The sequence below is a fragment of the Ornithorhynchus anatinus genome, chromosome 5, assembly GCF_004115215.2.
Source record: "Ornithorhynchus anatinus isolate Pmale09 chromosome 5, mOrnAna1.pri.v4, whole genome shotgun sequence".
NCBI classification, from domain to species: domain Eukaryota; kingdom Metazoa; phylum Chordata; class Mammalia; order Monotremata; family Ornithorhynchidae; genus Ornithorhynchus; species Ornithorhynchus anatinus.
This window is the reverse complement of record NC_041732.1, coordinates 1,919,671-1,939,006: the sequence shown is the minus strand read 5'-3', so window position 1 is coordinate 1,939,006 and position 19,336 is coordinate 1,919,671. Positions and strand designations below refer to the sequence as shown.

The 19,336-nt window shown below is 69.7% G+C and overlaps 1 protein-coding gene across 4 annotated transcripts in view; it reads right to left on the bottom strand.

The window, feature by feature from the left end:
• Positions 1-19,336, bottom strand: part of SIPA1L3 (signal induced proliferation associated 1 like 3) — a 103,558-nt gene that overhangs the window by 15,208 nt on the left and 69,014 nt on the right. For all 4 annotated transcript variants that reach the window (XM_039912241.1, XM_039912242.1, XM_029065187.2 and 1 more), the window contains 9 exons: positions 19,156-19,313; positions 17,125-17,701; positions 14,421-14,695; positions 10,699-10,947; positions 10,443-10,601; positions 5,280-5,410; positions 4,718-4,836; positions 3,783-4,192; positions 1,137-1,358 (listed from right to left, as the gene is read on the bottom strand). In XM_039912241.1, the coding sequence (XP_039768175.1) occupies positions 1,137-1,358; positions 3,783-4,192; positions 4,718-4,836; positions 5,280-5,410; positions 10,443-10,601; positions 10,699-10,947; positions 14,421-14,695; positions 17,125-17,701; positions 19,156-19,313 (2,300 nt within the window). The remainder of the gene's footprint in view (positions 1-1,136; positions 1,359-3,782; positions 4,193-4,717; positions 4,837-5,279; positions 5,411-10,442; positions 10,602-10,698; positions 10,948-14,420; positions 14,696-17,124; positions 17,702-19,155; positions 19,314-19,336) is intronic.

Genomic DNA, 19,336 nt, shown 5'->3' with positions numbered 1-19,336 from the left:
TGGCATTTTCCTCAACTCCTCTCATTCGCCGCACACGTTCAGTTCATCCCCGGATCCCGTCGGATCGACCTTCGCGACATCGCTAAAATCCGCCCTTCCCTCTCTACCCAAACTGCTTCCGTGCTGATCCAAGCACTTATCCTACCCCGCCTTCATTACTGCATCGGCCTCCTCACTGACCTCCCCGTCTCCCACCTCCCTTCGGTACTTCACTCTGCTGCCGGATCCTTTTTCTACGAGGACGTTCGGTCCACCTTTCCCCACTCGAGAACCAGTGGTCGCCCATCCACCTCCCCATCACGCGGAAACCCCTCGCCATAGGCTTTGAAGCACTCGATCATCTCGCCCGCTCCCACCTCACCTTGCCGACCTCCCACTGTAACCCGGCCCACACACACCTCGTTCTCCCAACGCCCACCTCCTCGCCGTACCTCGATCTCGTCCGTCTTGGCTCCGTCCCCTTGCCTGCGCCCTCCCTCTGACCTGGAACTCCCTCCCCCTTAGTATCCGACAGACACTCTCCCCACCATCGAAGGCCTTCTCAGATCACACCTCCTCCGAGAGGCCTTCCCCGACTCACCTCTCACTTCCTCACCCTCTTCTCCTTCCCTTCTGTATCTGCATCTGGGCACTTGGGTCCATACCTCTTAAGCACTCCGGATGCTCACCCCACCCCCAGCCCCGCAGCACTTATGTGGACAGCCGTCCGCGGTTTACTTTAACGTCTTCTCTCCTCAGCTAGTCTGTACGCTCCCGGTGGGCAGGGATCATATCTACCAACTCCGTCGCACCGATACCCTTCCAAATACTCAGTACGGTGTCCGGCTCATATTAGGTGCTCCGAAGATACCGCTGACCGACTGATGGATCGACTGAGGGCACGGAGTGGAGCAGAATCGCAGCTCCAGGGAGCTCGGCTAATCCTCTCCTGCCTCCCGCGTCCCCTCCCGCTCTCCCTGATCACCAGAGGTAAAGACTCCGGCCTCGGGAACCCCCAGGTGGCACGTCTCAACGTGGCCCCCCAACCCGGCCCCCAGTTCGGCTCGACCCCCATGCCCCCTTCCCCAACCCTCAGGAGAGGAATGACGAGGAGGAGGAGGAGGAGGAGGAGGAGGAGGAGGAGGAGCACGACTTACTTCTTTGGGTCGGAGAACGGCCCAGGCCGGGCCGGGGACCGGTCCGTTCGCTCCCAGCCGGCCGGGTGCTTGCTCCGCCCGGCCTGCTTGGAGAAGAAGGATTTGGGGACCGAGGCCGACAGCTGGAAGGAGCTGGACTGGGTCAGGTGGGAGGGGCGGGGGTTCTCGGCTCCCGGGGTTTTGTACCCCTGGACGGGGTAGGTGGCCCTGGAGCTCACGGCGCTAAAAGACACCAAACAGAGAGCGGGCGAGCGGGTGAGGCAGCGGGAAAGCGGGGGGGGGGGGGACCGGGTGCCAGGAGGCCCGAGGCCGGGGAACTGGGTGACGAGCGGAACCCTCCACGCGTTAATCTCGGAAATGAGGAAGCGGTACGGTGCCCGGCGGTGGGGGGGGGGGGGGTGATAGGCCTTGGCGGCCGGCTGCTGTGCCCGGTGGGTGCCCCTAGGTTCGGTCTCCCCAGGGCGTTAGAGAAGCAGCGTGGCGTGGCGGATAAAGCACAGGCCTGGGAGTCAGAGGGTCGTGGGTTCTGATCCCGGCTCCACCGCTTGTCTGCTGTGTGACCCTGGGCCTCAGATACCTCGTCTGTAAAACGGGGACTGAGACTGTGAGCCCCAAGTGGGAGAGGGACCGTGTCCAACCCCATTACCCTGTATCTACCCCAGTGCTTCGAGCAGCGGTTGGCACACAGTAAGGGCTTAACAAGTTCTATCGTCGTCGTCGTCATCATTATCGTTGTTTAACGGCAGCGGGCCTGCCCCGTGCCCCCTTCACAGCATGAGCCCTCAGAGAGCTGGGCTCGTGGGTGGCCATTTCACCTGGAAGCCATACGGACTGGGGCTGGAGACACGAGACGCTGACGGACCCGGGCTCCCGTCTTGGGGTTGCGCTCCCCCCATTTCGGAAAGATGCGTGATGTAACGGATAGGGCACGGGCCCGGAAGTCAGAAGGTCATGGGTTCTAATCCCAGCTCTGCCACTTGTCTGCTGTGCGGCCTTGGGCAAGTCATTTCATTTCTCTGGGCCTCATCTATAAAATGGGGATTGAGACTGTGAGCCCCAAGGGGGCAGGGACTGTGTCCCACCTGATTTGCTTGAATCCACCCTAACACTGAGTACAGTGCCTAGCACAGAGTAAGCGCTTAACAGATACTATAATTATTGTTATTACTTCCCGTCTTCGGCCCTTACTCCCTCACCAAACTTTGGGCTTCGGGGTCAGGACCCTGAACCAAAGAGCCCGGAGGCTCCGGGGGGCAGGGGGTACCGGGCCCCCAAAGCCCGAGGGCCACTGAACCCTCCGGGGAAGGGAGGCGAGCCCCCCTTGGACCCTCACTCAGGCCAGGCCCTCTAGGGCGAAGCGCACGGCAGCTGGAGGGAGGGTCTCGGGCTCCCCTCAGCCCCAGCGTCCACGGGCCGTCCCAGCCGGGGTTCTCCGCCCGGCGCTCAAGACCAGGCTGGCCCCACGGCAGGCTCGGCTCCTGCGGCTGAGCGACTGACTGGGCCGTGCAGAGAGGGCAGGGAATTCTGGCTCCGGACGGCTTTCTTCTCCTGTCCAGAAAAATGACTTTCTGTCTTCCTCTCTACACTCGAAGCTCGCCGTGGGCAGGGAATGTGCCCGCCACTTCTGTTGTACCGCCGACTCTCCCAAGCGTTTAGTAAGCAAACAGTAAGGACTCAGTAAATACGACTGATTGTTGCATTCTCCTAAGCGCTTAGTACAGTGCTCCGCCCATAGTAAGCACTCAATAAACGCCGTCGATAACGTGGCTCGGTGGAAAGAGCCCGGGCTTCGGAGTCGGAGGTCATGGGTTCGACTCCCGGCTCTGCCACCTGTCAGCTGGGTGACTGTGGGCGAGTCGCTTCGCTTCTCTGTGCCTCGGTTACCTCGTCTGTCGAATGGGGATTGACTGTGAGCCTCACGTGGGACCACCTGACTACCTGTATCTCCCCCAGCGCTCAGAACAGTGCTCTGCACGTAGTAAACGCTTAACGAACACCAACTTTATTATCTATGTCGGCGTCTGGGGCCCGGGGCCACCTCAGCCCACCAGTCCGCTCCGCACAGGGCCCCCGAGTGGGACACGGCGCTCTTTTCTTCCTGCCGGGGATCTCCAAGCACCAGTTTCAGGGAGACGCGGGGCCCGGCCTGTGTTTTAATATTTACACCACCGGGGGGCGCCCTGGCCGTTCCTCTGCTGGGCGCCGTGACGGCGACGGTACTCATCAAGCGCTTACTATGCGCGAAGCACTGTTCTGTGCGCTGGGGTGGATACAAGGTCATCGGGTTGGCCGCGGTCCCTACCCGGCACGGGACCCGGTGTCTTGATCCCCATTTTACAGATGAGGGAACCGAGGCACAGAAACGAAGCCACCCGCCCGAGGTTACAAGCAGGCAGGTGGCGGAGCCGGCATCGAAACCCAGGTCTTTGAGACTCCCGGGCCTGGGCTCCAACCGCTAGGGCACGGCTGCGGAGTGGAAAAGAGCGGCAGGCTTGACCTCCCTCCCTCCTGTACTGGGTGCTGGGGGGGGGGGGGGCGACGGCGACGACCCTCACCCCGTAAGGGTCACCAAATTCGCACCAACACCCTGCCCGTCCGTTCCCCGGCCGCGGCGGGGGGCTCGGGCCCCCTCCCGCCCCCAGATACCTGCTCCGTTTGAAGAGGGCTTGGCCGCTCCCGGTGGGCCCCGGCGGGGTGCCGGCCCCCGGCGGGCACCCCTCGGCCCGGTAGCCTTTGCCCTGGCTCCCCGTGCCGGGCGAGGACTCCCGCCGCTTGTCCGGAGGATAGAGGCCCTTCTCCCCACGGCCGCCGGCGTAAGCGGGCGGGGGCTTCTGCGGCTTGGTGGGCCGAGAGGGCTTAGGGGCGGGCGGGCAGCCGGGGCCGGAGGCGTATACGGTGGTGTCGATGCCGCTGTCGCTGGAGCCGCCCTTGGACGGGGGGTCCTGCTCTGCCTCGGCCGGGTCCAGCGTGTCGAACCAGCGCTCGTCGCTGTGGCTGCTGGACGCGTTGCTGGACAGCGTGTTGCTGCTGGAGTGGCTGGAGTACTGCAGCTCGCCCTGCAACGCCGTAGCGGCCCGTGAGCCGTGGGACGGCCCGCCCCCTGCCCCACCCGCCCCGGCGCCCCTGGGGGGGGGGGGGGGGGGGGGGGGGAGGGGACGGTCCGTCTTTCCGGACCAAGGGAGAACCCCAGCAGGTCCCGCCGCCGTCACGCCTCCGGACTCCATCGTTCCGCCCCTCCCTCTCCCCTCCGCCGGACAGCAGGGGTTCTGCTCGGGTGCCCGGACTCGTGCCTCCCCCTGCCCCCAACCCGCGCCTCCTTGCCGATGAGCGACGACCCCCTAACATCTCCCGCACCTTCTGGAGGTGCCCGGGGAGGCGGGGCCGCAGCTCATCCTTCTAGGGAAACTGAGGCCCGCAGAGGTCGGGCGGGCCTGCCCGAGGCCACCCGCGTCACCCGGGGCGGCGACGGGCCCCACCATTCCCCGGCCTGGAGGACGGACCCGGGCCCACGTCGGGGGGCGTGGCCACGGCGGTGCCGTCCCGGGCTGGCGGGGCACGGGCGGGCGGTCTCTGGGACTCACTCTGGAATGTCTGTTGGGCGAATCCTTGCCCGCGAGGTCTTGCCGGCCAAGATGCTTACTCCCGGGATTTCCGGGTGCCGAGGATAGCCTGCCCTGCGCGGGCACGTGCCACGGCGGTTCTGCGACAGGGACGGCGGGGTTAACGGCCCGGACGGCAGCGCTTGACCCACACGCGCTCCCCCGCCCGGGGACTGAGACGGTCCGTCGGCCCGCCGCGGGCCCTCCCCACTGGCCATCCGTCCATCCACCCATCCCTCCCCGACCCCGTCGGCTGGTTGCCCGCCTGCCAACCCCAGGGCGAGGCAGAGGCGGGCTGGGGTCAGGCCGGGGTCCCGCCCCAAGCCGGGCTGGAAACTTCCAAGGAGCCCGAGGCTTCTCGCCCGTCACCCCGACGGGGACAGAGCGCGGCGGCCCCTTGGCCCGGCGCAGCCGGACGTCGCTCGGGACCCGGGGCGCAAAGAGTCGGAGATGGGAACCGGCGAGGGCAGAGGAGGGACGGGCTTACGGGACCAAGTCCCACCCCCAGAGGCGACGGAGAGGCTTCGGGAGCCCCCTCCCTTACCGGACTTGTGTCTCTCCAAAGTGCTCTCCTGGCTCGCGGGGCCCCCGGACGAAGACTCCCCGCTGGACAGCGGCTCTGGGCCGTAGTGTGCGTCGAATGGCGACGGAGCGTGCTGTGCGGTAGACACATACCTGTGGGGCCGGGGGAGGGGAGAGGGACGTGACGGGAGGTCAACGACGCAGCCCTCCCCGATCGGCGCGACGGGGCGGAGGGCCCGGCCCCCGGGGAGGCACCCGCCCTCCGTCCGCTCCGGGGAGGGACCCCGGGAGGACCCCCGGAGCTCGGGCCCGCTGGCGGACCGACCCCGGGGGCCGGGGCCTGCTCGGGAATCGTGGCCTTTGAAAGAGGTGGCCCCGGAAGAAGCCAGCGGAGCTCATGAACCGTCCTCGTCTCCGGCGAGGCGACGCGTCGGAGAAGGATCCGCCGGGGGACCGGCTTCACTTCGGTCTCTTTCCTCTGTCCCGCCCGGGGGGCCTAAGTCCCCTCCGCCCCAGAGCGCCTCGTGCTCAGAGCTCCCTCCACCTACGACCTTCCCCACCTAGGGTCCCCAAGGCTCAGCCCCGGTCTAGAACTGCTCACTCCCGAACCCCTCGATCTGTGACCCCTCTGATCCGGGGCCCCCCCGGCCCCACCCCCGATCCAGAACCTGCTCAATCCAGCACCCCCTCCATCTACAACCTGCCTGACCCAGGACCCCCCCCCCGGCCCCACTCCCTATCTAGAGTCCACCTGCTCCCGGAGCTCCCTTCCCGAGCCCTCGATCCGGAAGCCACCCGTTCCCGAAGCGTCACCCCCTGCCCCCCCACCGAGGAGCCAGCCCCCAATCTAGGATCCACCCGCCGGACGCCCCTGGGCCAAGAGTCGGATCCGGAACCCAGAAAGGTCGAGGGGGCCCGATCCTCACCCAGAGCCCCCAGGCCCGGCATCACGGCCGAAAAACCCAGGACGGTGGGGGCGAGGGGCTGGGGGTGGGCGGGCCGGGAGGGGGCCGCTCCACCCGGCTTCGTGCCCTCCAAGAAGGGGCGGGTTGAGAGTCCGGGGCCCGGAAGGTGGGAGAGGAGGGGGCACGGCTGGATGGCCACGGGGATCCCCCAGCTGCGGAGTCTCCCCGTCCCCTCGGCGAGGCATCTGGCCCCTCGGGGGGCACCCCCGCCCTCTCCCCCACCCTGACCTCGAACCACTGAGCAGGAAAGGACCTGCTGTGTTGCCCCCTGCGCGACAGGTCCAGCCCCCGGCCTCTCGGTGGGCTATTTCTTTTTACGAAACGCATCAAGCGCTTACTGGGTGCCAGACACTGTACTGAACGCTGGTATAGATACAAGGTAATCGGATTGGACAGAGACCCTGCCCGCACGCCCCATTTTACAGATGAGGTTACCTGAGGCGCAGAGAATAACGACAGTAATAATCACCGTGGCATTTGTTGAGTGCTTACTACGTGCCAGGCACTGTACCAAATGCGGGGATGGACACAGGCGAAAAGACTGGACAGAGTTCCTGTCCCACGCGGGGCTCCCGGTTTTCGCCCCCATTCGACAGATGTGGGAACTGAGGCCCAGAGTGAAATGGCTCGCCCACGGTCACACAGCAGGTGAGTGGCAGGGCGGGTGTTAGAACCCGGGCCCCTCGGCTTCACCCTCGGGCCCCCAGTGACCTCCCCGGGGAAGCCCCTTCCTCGCGGCTGCTCCCGCGGGGCCTCAGCGTCCTCCTCCCCCCGCCCTCACCCAAACCGTCCGGCGCGCTCAGCCCCGGCCCCGACCCGGGCCAGCTGGGGGAAGCACACCGGCGCGACCGGAGGTTGAGGGAGCCGCCGCCGAGCAGCGGACAGAGGCCGGCCCCGCGGCGGGGAAGATCGTAATCATACCTCTCCCCTGCGCTTCCCCCAGCGCCGGGCGCTTTCATCTCTCCGACTCCCGGCGGTCCCGGGGGAGGCGTGGGCGGGCCGGGCGGACGAAGGGAAGCGGAGAGCGGCTCGGCCCCCCCGGGGGCCCGGACCGGTCGGGGCAGCGGCCCCGGGGGAAGGGGAGCCCGGGACCCCGGGGGCGGAGGCCGCTCGCCGTGGGCTCCGCTTCCTGCCCGGACGGGCCGGGAGGAGCACGGACCCGTTCTGGGGCCCTGAGTTGCGGACCAACAGCCGGGCGGGTGAGCGGGGATCGGGGGGACGGGGGGGGGGGGGGGGGGGGGGGGGGGGGCGGGCGGAGCGAGGCCGGGGGGAGAAGGGGCCCGGGGCCACCGCCTCCGTCCGGTTAAGCCCCCCGCTCCCCAGCCCGCCCCCGGCTCCTCGCGGGGCCCCTCGCCTCTGGCCCTCCTCCCCGGGCCCGGCGGGTTCCCCGCGCTCGCCGAGGGTCCCGGCTTTTCCAAGGAGGGAACGACCCTCCCCTCCGACCCACCTGCAGCTCTGGGGATCGTCGCCGTCGTGACAGTGTCGGTATTTGTTAAGCGCTTACTGAGCGCAGAGCGCTGTTCTAAGCGCCGGGGCAGATGCGGGGTACTCAGGTCGTCCCACGTGAGGCTCGCGGTTAATAACCCATTTTACAGATGAAGTGACTGAGGCCCAGAGAAGTGAAGCGACCGGCCCGCGGTCACCCAGCCGACGAGCGGCAGAGCCGGGGTTCGAATCCACGACCTCCGACTCCCAAGCCCGGGCTCTTTTTCCACCGAGCCACGCCGCCTCTCGTGGCTCCAGTGGCCGGGGAGTCACCGGAGCCCCGCTGAAGGGCCGGGGTTCAACCGGTAAGGCGACGGGGTGACGGCCCGGGCGACGCCCGCGGGGCCCTTTCGGCCGAGGGCCCCGCACGCCTCAGCCGAAGCCCGGCCCCGGTGCCAGGGCTGGTGCCTCGGTAGCTCCGCGGGCCCCTCGAAATCAAACCCGTCTCCTTCCCGTCTTCCCCTCTCTCGCCGCCAACCTCCAAGTTCCATTTATAGCTCTCCGGCTGCCGGGTGAGGAAATCTGCAGGGAAGAAGCCCGGCCTCTCTGCAACAGCCTGAATCCAGCAGCCCGGGAAGCTCGCCGGGGCCGTCACCGGTGTCCCAGGGAGGTCTGCACGGCCCGGGCGGAGACGACCCGGTGAACCCCGCGGCAGCAGCGCGGCCCGGCGGGAGGAGCCCGGGCGTCGGAGCACCCGGGTTCTAATCCCGGCTCCGCCGACCGCTTGCCGCGTGCCCCCGGCCAAGTCATTCCACTTCTTCTGTGCCTCCGTTCCCTCGACCGTAAGACGGCGACGAGGTACCCCGTTCTCCCTCCTGCTTAGACCACGGCCCCACGTGGGACAGGGACCGCGTCCGACCCAACTGCCTCGTTTCGACCCCGGCGCGGGATCCGATACGTGTCGAGCGCTTAACAAACGTCCCGAAAACAAACCGACGACAACAGACGACGACGACGACGAGACGACGAGAACAGAAAACGCCGCCACACGGACCGCAGCCGAAGAGGACGGACGGGGGGGGGCAGGCCGGGATGGGACCGGGAAGGGCCCGCTTGCCGCCCGGCCAGAGGCGGGCCCGCGGACGGGATGGCGGCCTGCCCCTCTGGCTGCCGTCCCTCGTCGCTGGCTGAGCCGGGGAAGCAGCGCGGCTCAGTGGAAAGGGCACGGGCTCGGGAGTCAGAGGTCATGGGTTCGAATCCCGGCTCCGCCACTTGTCAGCTGGGTGACTGCGGGCAAGTCACTCAACTTCTCTGTGCCTCAGTTACCTCATCTGGAAAATGGGGATGAGGGCCGTGAGCCTCACGTGGGACGGCCCGATGACCCTGTATCTACCCCAGCGCTTACAACGGTGCTCTGCACACAGTAAGCGTTTAACAGATACCAACATTATCATTATTGTTAATACCTCTTCGACCCCGGGCCGGGGGTAGCCGGGCCGGAGGCGGATCCCTCGGGCCCCGGAGAGGCCACCGGAAACAACCCTGAGCCTCGGCTGGACTGCAAGCTCCCCGAGGGCGGGGATCGCGGCCGGCCGCGGTCGACGCCGTACTTCACGCGGTAGGCTCTCGATCCACGTTCCCGATCGATCGATGGCCCGAGGTCCCTCTCGGGCATCCGGGTTGCGGAAGCTAACCGTGGCCGGTCCGCCCGCGTCTCCCCACCCCCCGAGAGCCTCCGGGGGCCGCCCGTCCGCGGCCGCGAACCGGAACTCCTCGCCGTCGGTTTTACAGCGGTCAGTCGTCTACGCCCCCGCCCGCCTCGCCTCGCTCCTCTCCTACTCCAACCCGGCCCACACGCCTGTCTGCTCTAACGCCAACCCTCTCGCCGTACCATCTCGTCTATCTCGCCGCCGACCCCTCGCCCACGTCCCGCCTCCGGCCCGGAACGCCCTTCCCTCTTCGTCTCTGACAGACGATTACTCTCCCCGTCTTCAAAGCCTTCTCGAAGTCCCATCTCCTCCGAGAGGCCTTCCCCGACTGAGCCCCCCCCCCGTCCTCTTCTCCCGTCCCCTTGGGCGTCGCCTCGACCCGCTCCCTTCGTTCGTCGTCCCTCCCGGTCCCGCGGCGCCCGTGCCCGTATCCGCGGTGTGTCCCTTCATTTGTATTTACGCCCGTCTCCCCGTCTGGGCCGAGAGCTCCTTACGGCCCGGGGGCGTGTCCGTTTACCGTCCCAGCTCACGCCCCGAGCGCTCAGTAGGGTGTTCTGCACACAGCGAGGGCTCGACGAACACGCTCGCTGGCCGCCAGCCCCGCACGGACTCGCCGGCGGGCGGGGCGGCCGCCCACGGTCTCCCAGTGGCCGCCGGAAGCAGGGCGGCGTAGGATAGAGCCCGGGCCCGGGAGCCTACGGGGCGGTGGGTTCCGACCCCGGCGCGCCCTCGGGCGAGTCGCTTCCCTTCTCCGGGCCCCGGTTCCCTCATCCGGAAAACGGGGATGGGGAGCGAGCGAGTCCCCCGGGGGGGGGGGGCGCGGCGGGGACCGCGTCCGACCCCACCCGCTCGGATCCGCTCCGGCGCTCGGCAGGGCGCCCGGCGCGTAGCGGGCGCTCGCCGCGCGCCGCCGGCCTCGCTCGGGCTACGAGACGCCACCGAGGGGGAGACCGGCCGGGCCCGGCCCATCGGCGAGAGGAGGACCGGCGGCCCCCGCCCGCCGCCGCGGGCCGCCCGGCCGTCCTCCGGGGGCTCCCCCCCCCCCCCGGCCCCCGGCCCGCCCGCCCGCGGGGCCGCCGGTCGTACCTCTCGGGGGCGGGCTTGTGGCGGCCGTAAGGCGCGGCGGCGTTGGCGGTGCCCGACCCCGGCGCGGAGAAGCTCCCCGAAGGCTGGCGATAGGGCTGGGCTCGCTCGCCCCCTGCTGGCGCTGCCACGTACGGCGTCTCGGGGAAGCTGACGGGCCGGCTGCAACGGGAAGGAGCCGGGGCGGCCGAGGTGGGCCCGGGGGTCTCCGCCCCGGGCCGGGGCCGGGGCGGCGCGGCCGGGGGGGGGGGCGGCTTACCTCTTGCCGTGCGGCGGCTGGGACTCCCGGAACGGGACGGGGGCCGGCTTGGGGGGCCGGCTGAGGGACCGGGCGTGGCCGGGGGTCCCCGGCCCGGGCCGCCTGGGGGCCGGCGCGGAGTTGTGCGACGCCGGCCCGCTCCACTGCCACGCCGAGTTGGTCCGGTACGGGGGCCGGCAGCCCGCCGCCACGCCGTCCGGCTCCGCCTTGTGCTCGGGGGGGTTCATGTCACAGGTCTCGGGCCATCCCCTAGGAGAGAAGCCCGGGTCGCGCCGCCGCCGCCGGCCACCCCTCTCGCCGCCTCGCCCCGGGGAGGTCGGGGGCGTGCGGATGCGTTGGGGGGGGGTGGGGGGGGCGGGGGGGGGGGGGCGGGGGGAGGAAGAAGAGTCGCCAAACTCCCGGGGTGACTAAGATCGTTAAAAAGCGCGGAGAGCCCGGCAGGCGAAGCCTCCCCCCTCCGGCGGAGCGTCGGCCCCTTTCGCTCTCGCTCCGAGCCGCCGGCCCGCCGCCCGCCGGCGGGCGACGCACGGAGGCTTCCAGAGGGGATCAGGTGACCTACTTTTCCGGGTGGTAAAAAGCAAAACGCCGATCCTAAAAATAGAAGCCCACGAGCCCCGCGGGGAGACCGGGGCGACACCCGGGGCCCGGCCGGCTCCGCTGGGGGGCCGGGGCGGCGCCCTCCCGGGGCCCCGGTCACGCCGCTCCCGGACGGGGACGGGGCCCGGGCCTCGCCCGGCGATCCGACCGACGGGGGCGCCGCGCTCCCCTCGCTCTCTCCCGAGGCCGCCGGGACCCGGTGGCTCTGTCGGGGCCCCTCGCGGGGGGGGGCCCCGGGGCCCTCGGACTCCCGGAGGCAAGGCCCCGGTCCCCAGCCCCAGGCGGGCGGGGGGAGGTCGGCGGCGGATCCGGATCGTCCGCACCCCCGGGCCGGCAGCTGGGGCACCTCTCGAAGATCCGGGCCCGTGGCTCCCGGGCCCACGTCCCCCTCCTCCTCCCCGCCCGCTCGTCCGTCCGCGCCCCAGGGCTCCTCGTCCCGGCTGGCCGAACTCCGGTGAAGGGGGGGGGTGGGGGAGGGGAGCGCCCCCCGCCGCGTTTCCCCGGCCCGGGTCGGTGCCGACCCTCGCCCTCGACCCCGCGGATGGGACGGCGAGACGGGAATCGGCGGCGGCGACGGGGATCCGCCGCGGTCCCCGGGCCTCTGTCTCCGGGAGGTGCCCGGCGGCCGGGGGGTGCCCGGGAAGCCCGGCGCCAACCCAGAAGGGCACGGGGGAAGAAGAGGACGCGCCGATCCGGGCCGACGGCCCGGGCTTGTTGGGAAACGTCACCGCTGCGGCCGCGGGGGCTCCCGGCCGAGGGCGGAGGGCTCTTCCGGACGGGTTCGCCGTCGGGGCTCGGCGGACTCCCGGCCCCCTTCCCCCGGCTCTCCCCGGAGGCCGGACGAGGATCTCCCCTCCCGTTCTGCAGCTGACCCCTTCCCGGTAAAAGCCCGGGTCCGGCCCTCTGGGCCGATTCGATCGGGGAGCTCCCGGCTGGATGCCAGACTCCCCTCTTCCTCCGGCGGCCCCGTGGCCGCCGGGGAGAGCCCCCGCTCCGCAGAAACTGAGAGGAACGAGCGATAAAACACCAGCAGTCCCCGTCAGCACACGGGGGCGATCCCCTGGGCCCCAGGTCCCCTGCAGACCCGCCCTCACTGCCCTCTCGGAAATTGGAAAATCTTGTTAAGGACGGGTCCGCCCCGAGCTACCGGACCCCGCCCCGCCACCGCCACACAAACCCAACTGCGCCAGCCCCCCCGCGGCTGAGCCCCTCCCCACCCCCGGGTCGCCGGGCCCGCCCGCTCGAGAAAGGGGGCGGCCCACGCGGACCCCTACGCTCCGTCCGATCCCTTCTCCCGGTGGTAGGGTGCCATCTTTTTCCCGCGGAGCGCCCGGCGCGGAACCCGTCCCGCCGGTCGCCACCCGTGACTCGCGGTCTCCTTCCCCTCCTCCCGGCTCCGAGGCCGGCCCCCAGGCGCGGCCCGTCGGGCCCCGCTCTCCTCCGTTTCCCGACCCCGGCTCGGTCGGCCTGAGGAGCGGCGGCCTGGCTCCGGGCCCGGGCCGGGGGCCCGCGGGTGCGGGACGACGGCCCGCCCTCCCGCCCGCCCTCCCGCCCCCCCGGCCGCCCGGGGCACGCGGGGGCCGGCCGCCGCGGCCCGGCGCTCGGGGAGGCAAACATCTCCAACCCGCCCACCGGTTTATCGGTGACGAGACCCGCCCCTTGGAGGAGCCAGAGCAGGTGTGGCCCGGGCCGGGGGCCGGGAGGCTGACAGCTGGCCGTCATCGGGGACGTTTGGGCCCGGGCGCGGAGACCCGCCCACCCGTGCCGATCAATCCTCCGCCGGACGGCAGGATCTACCGACCGGCCACCGGGGAGCCAGTCCGGGACCGGTGACGGTCCGCTGGAGCCCAGCCCCCGGGGGTCTTAGGGGGCGGCGGGGGAGGCCGACGCTACCGCGGTCCGTCGGGGGTGCGGTGAGAGCACGGCGAGTGCCCCATCGACGCCACCGACCCGACGACGCCTCGGCCAGTCGGGCCGGGCTCGGCCCCCGGACGTCGGACACCCCGGGACCGGAGGCCCCGGGAGGGTCCGCGGGAGGGGCCCCTCTCGCCAACGGCCCCCCCGGACGGAGCCGCGGCGGGGCCGGGCCCTCCGATCCTCAGGCGGAGGGCCTCGGTCGGCGGGCCGGGCCGTGGTAAGCGCTACCCGGCGACGCCCCGCTCCTCTCCCGTCGATGAGGACGGGGCCGAGCCGGCGGGAGGCCGGGGCGGCGGGGACAGACTTCGTCTCCCGAGCCTCCCTCGGCCTCCCCAGGCAGGCTCCGCCCCTGGGTCCCCGGGGCCTCGAGCGAGCCACCGCTCCGGCAGAGGGCACGGGGCGGGAACCCGAGGGGCAGGGAGGGACGAGCAGCCTGACGGACGGGGGGCGATCCCGGCCCCGCTTCCCGTCTGCCGAGATCCCTAGCGGAGGTCCCGGGGGGAGGAAGCCAGGGCTCCGGCTCTCACGGGGCCCCCGCGCCCGCTGGCACCGGGCAGGAAGCCCAGCGGGGGAGAAGAGCCGGCGACGACCGGCAGCCAGAGGCTGCCGGCGTGGCGGCCGGCCGGGCTTCGCTTCCCCGAGGCCCCCGGAGAGGTCCCTCCCCCAGAGTCCCCGTCCAATCTCGCCCCGCTGGCTCGGCCCCGAGCCCGAGCCGGCATCGCTTGGAGGGCCCCGCGGGAGGGTGCGAAATACTTCGCGACTATTCGGGCCGGTGGAAAAGTCCTAGAGAGGCCCGCCGGGCGCATCTCCACCTACCCAGGCCAGCGATTCGGGCCCCGGAAGGCCGGGGAGCAGCAGCAGCCCGGCCGCCGGCCCGCACCCACCGAGCCCCGACCCTCTCCGCCGGGCAACCTTTCCCGCCGGAGCTCCGCTCCGCCCCCGCCTCGGCCGCCGGAACCCGTCCTCTCCCCGCGCTCCTGACCCGGGGCCCCGGGGGCCGGGCACAGCGAGATGACGTTCGGGGCCCACCTTCCCCGGGTCGCCACCTCTGCTTCCCGCCCAGGGTTCGGAGCCCTTTCCCGGGGGCGGCTTCACCTCCCCCCCTTCCCAGCAACCCGGGGGCGGGCCGGGGGCGGGCCGGGGGCGGGCCGGCGGCTTCCGGCTGGCGAGGCGGCGCTCGGGGGCCCGGGGGGCTCGACCGGCTTTACCTCCGAGGGGTCCCGTCTTCGAAAGGCGGGATGATGACCACCTTGACGGTGACGGAGGTGCGCAGCAGGTCGATCATCTGGTCGTGGGTCAGGGTCACCACGGCCACCTTGCAGATCTCCACCAGCCGGCTGCCCTGCCTCAGGCCGGCCTGCCAGGCGAACCCGTAGTCCTCCACCTCGGCCACCGTCCCGTCGTACTTCACGTGGAAGCCCAGCTGCCCCAGCCCGTTCCGCCGCAGGGTCATGTCCACGCTCTCGCAGCCGTTGGTCATAACCTGACGGGGCGGGATAGAAGGGGCGTCGATTCCAGGCGGGTCCCCGCCACGGAGGCGCACGGGGTCGGCCCGCCCCGACCTCGGAAGATGCGGCGGGACGGATCGAGGGGAGACCCGAGGAGACCGTCCCGAGGGACGGTGATCGCCGGCCGTGGCGGGTGAGGGAGAAGATGGAATCCGCTCCCTCCGGTAAATCGGAAATAGTACCGTTCGATCTCCCCTCTCGGGATGGGACCTGGAGAGCTCCCGCTCCTCTACCGGTCTCGACAATGGGAGGAAGGGTCAAGGCCGAGGCAGGGCCATTCCATTCCTAGCTCGGCCAGTGGCTGGCAAGTGGAAGGCAACAAGCTACAAGTCAAAAGTCACCCGTGCGGGGCGGCGGGGGGAGCGAGTCGGGGGCGGAGACTCGAGTCTATCGCACGGAAGGAGGCAACGGAGAACCGCTTCCGGATTTTTACCGACAAGACTCTACGCTGCTAGAACGACTGCAGGTGGAGGCGGGGCATTCGGGGAGAGAGGGGTCCGTGGCGTCGCTACGGGTCGGAGACGGCCCGGGGGCGTAAGAGGAGACCGACTGTTCGCTGCCGTCGTCGGTGGTATTTATCGAGTGCCGGTACTAAGCGCTTGGGAGAGCACGGTACAACGATGAGCTTACGGTCTACAGACCGGGCGGCCGATCGGAGGGAGGGTGGGGCGGGGATGGGCTGAGCCACCTTCGCCGCCTCCAGAGCTCACTTCCCCTCGGGGTTGGGACCCCCCCGGCCTGGGTCAGCGCCACCTCGGAAGGAAAGGTGGCCGGGTTGCCCTCGGACGGACCCCCCCCCCCGCGGGACGGAAACCGAATCCACGATGGGGGGGGGGGCCGCCTGCCCTCCGTGCCCACGGGCCCCTCGGCTCCACCGCCTTCTCCCCTCCGCCTCCGGCCAGCCCGAGCCAGCAGTTTGGGAGCAGCGGTGCCAGCCCGTTTGGGGAAGCGTGGCCGGGGCCACAGAGGGCCAAGGGGAAAGAGCCCGGGGCCGGGAGCCGGGCGATCTGGGTTCCGGTCCCGGCTCTGAGACCGCGGGCCGGCCGCCTCGCCTCTCTGGGCCTCGGGTCCCTTATCCGCCGAACGGGGAGACTGTCCCTGCTCTCCCTCCCTCTCCCATTGGGAGCTGCGGGCGGGACGCGACCGGGTCCGGTGTTTAGCACACGGTAGGAGCTTAAAAGATGCCACGGGACCAGTAATCGCGATTATCTGGAGTTCCATCTCCGTCCGTTCGCCGCCCGTTTGGGAGAGGTGCCTGCTGCGTCCACCCGGTCTTTAGCCCACCCAAGTGCCCGGCTGGGCGGAGAGCTTTCCAGCCGTCGACCTGGGCTAGCGGGCTGTATCTCAGCATGCCTGGTCCTGGCCCGGATGCCCCGCGTGCCCATTTAAAGAAAACGTACAAAGGCCCCGCTTGGGCCTTCGGGCAAGGAGACGGCAAAGGAGGCCTCCGGCCGGGAAGCTTCCGCGAAAGCTGGCCACCCCACCGGCTTCTGTGGCCAGGGTCTCGTGCCCGTTGACCAAGCTGCTGCTCTGACGGCCCCCGGAGGGTCGGGGCGAGAGCCGCCATGAGCCTCGCCGCTCCCTGCTCACCTGCCTGGCTCCCGGTCCCCGCCCCCGGACGGCCAAGGCGCAAACGAGGTTCACACAAATGCCAACCTCCTCGCTGTACCTCGATCTATCTCGCCGTCGACCTCTCGCCCGCGTCCCGCCTTCAGCCCGGAACGCCCTCTCTCTCCTCGTATCCGACGGTGACTCGCCCCTCTTTCAAAGCCTTATCGAAGGTCCACCTCCTCCAAGAGGCCTTCCCCGACTAAGCCCTCCTCTCCTCTTCTCCCACTCCCTTCCGCGTCGCCTTGACTTGCTCCCTTTATTCATCCCCCGCCCCCTCGGCGCCGATGTGCATTTCCGTATTTTATTTATGCATATTAATATCTGTCTCTCCGCTCTAGACTGTAAGCTCGCTTCGGGAAGGGAACGGGTCTGTTGGATTCTCGTACTGTACTCTCCCAAGCGCTCAGTACAGTGCTCCGCACAGAGTGAGCGCTCTGGGCCGGAAATCTGGGTTGAACAGAGTGGCCTCCACCAAATCTGCTGTCGGAGGAACCACGTGGGCCCGCTGGGGCAGGCCACCTCCACGGGAGCGCCCTTGCCCTCCAAGGCCCAGAGAGGTCGAACGACTGGCCCGGGGTCACCCAGCAGGCCGGAGAGCACGCTGCCGAGAGACTCTGGTCCCCTCCCCCCCACCCCCGCCCCCTAGACGGATTTCAGCCCGGACCCCGTCTCTCCGAGAAGCAGCACGGCCAGGGGAGAGGGCGCGGGGCCGGGAGTTGGGCGCCCCGGGATCCGGTCCCCCCCCGAACCCGCCCCCGCGGGCGGACCGGGGGCCCCGACCGGCGCCCCTCGCCTTGAGCCTCTGCACGATCTCGGCGACGTCTTCCGCGGCCCCCTCGGGGGACCGGAGGAGGACGTGGTCCCCTCGGCCGTAGAAGATCTTGAGGGCGTGGGCGTCGGGGGTCCAGCCGACGACGTCGCCGCAGAAGCAGTTGAACACCACCTCCTTGGTGCGTAGGTCGAGCAGCACGACGAACTCGTTGGAGATGGCCAGGGTGCACTCGATCTCGGCCCCCCGGGCGAAGTCCTGGGCCAGCACCCGCCAGGCGATGGCCCCGGCGCTGAGCTGCTCGGCCCCGGCCCGGGCCTTGGTCTTCTCCTTCCTCTTGGAGGCCAGCGAGATCAGGTGGAACTTGCCCGTGGAGTCGAGAGGCGTGTTGGTGACGCAGTGCTCCGCCAGGTCCTTGAGGTACTCCTGCCGGGTGCGCGTGGCCATGGTGTGGAACTTGTCTGACTTGTGGGCCGCGTGCTCCGCGTTGATGGCCTTGGCCAGCAGGAAGTCTCGGAAGACGTCCGACTTGCGGAAGGTGACCCCGTGGGGGATGGGCGGCCCGAACGGAGGGGCGTCTTTGGATCGGCTCACGGCCACGCTGGGGGAGAGAGGCACGGCCGGCGGGGTGAGGCGGGGCCGCCCCGCCGTGGGCCGGGATCGCCCCACGGCCGCGGGGGACGGCCCCGGCCCGCGGCGGCGTGGCTCCTCCCGCCGTAGGAGGTCGGGCCGGGGGACCCCCGGGTCCTTCGTGGTCACTTCTCGGTCCCAAGCCCGCCCCCCGGCACGTCGCCGGGCAGCAGCGTGGCCCGGTGGATAGAGCACGGGCCCGGGAGGCCGAAGGACCTAGCTTCTAAACCCGGCTTCGCCGCTTGTCTCCTGTGTGACCTTGGGCAAGTCACTTCACCTCTCTGGGCCTCAACTGCCTCATCTGGAAAATGGGGATTCAGACCGAGCCCCAAGCGGGACGGGACTGCGTCCAACCCGATTTGCCTGTATCCACCCCTGCGTCTAGCTGTTGCTCTCATTATTAGGCAGAGTGAATAAGAGTAATGACTGTGGTATTTGGCGACTACTACGCGCCGGGCGCCGTGCTAAGCGCTGGGATGGATACAAGTAGATCAGGCCGGACCCAGTCCCCGTCCACACGGGGCTCGCAGTCTCGACCCCCATTTTTCAGATGAGGAAACCGAGGCCCAGAGCCGTGAAGCGACTTGCCCAGGCCGCAGCCGATGAACGGCAGATCCGGGATTGGAACCCAGGTCCCCGTGCCTGCCAGGCTCGTGCTCCATCCATTAGGCCAGGCTGCGTCTCCTGGCTGAGGGGATGTTCGGCCACCACTGTTACTGCTCTTCTCCCTGTCCCTTCCCCTCCCCTTGATCCTCGAGAACAAGGCAGGGTTCCCGTCGGCCGGGCAGGACCGGGCCGGGCGAAGAACTCTCGCTCTCCGGGGTGGGTGGACAGCCGGAAGAGCTCCTCAGAGCTTCCCCTGCTGGGCCACCAGGTTCACTGTGGGCAAAGAATGTGCCCGTTCACTGTACCGTATACTCTCCCAAGCGCTCAGAGCAGCGCCCTGCACACGGTCAGGGCTCAGTAGATACGATCGAACGAACGAATAAACCTCCACAGAGGTAATCGGCGGGGTGGGGGAGGCAGGGGGAGGAGGGCACGCGACACACGTCCTCAGAGGGGAAGGGGCGGCTGGCCGGATGGCACTTCTTGTGGTTGGCCCCCGGACCGTCAACCCGTCCCTCTGCAGGACGCTTGATGACCTCAAGCGCTTAAGACAGTGCTCCGCACGCGGGAAGTGCTCGCTAAATACAACCATCTCGAATGAATGACCCCCAAGATACCTGCAACTCACAGCCCAGAGGCGAGGAAGGGCGGGGTGAGGCAGGGCGGCTCTAACCCCACCGGAGGAAATCTGAAGGAGGAAGGGAGGGTGGGAGGGAGCCGGCGGCTGGCCCAGCGGGAGCTTCGAAATTCGGGGCTTGGAGTTCAGGGGAAGGGCCGGCCCGCTTTCGCCCAAGCCGAAGCGGGGAGGCGGGGGCTTACCTGTAGCAGACGTTTTCAGTGCAAGGGTTGTGGACCCTGACGATGATAAAGACGTGCTGGAAATGCGAGCGGATGTTCTGCGGGGTGAAAGGCAGGGCCCCGGGCTCTTGGAAGATGATGGTCACTATGTCGTTTCCTATGTGCCTCTTCCTGAGTAACTGGCAACAGGAGGCGAGAGGCG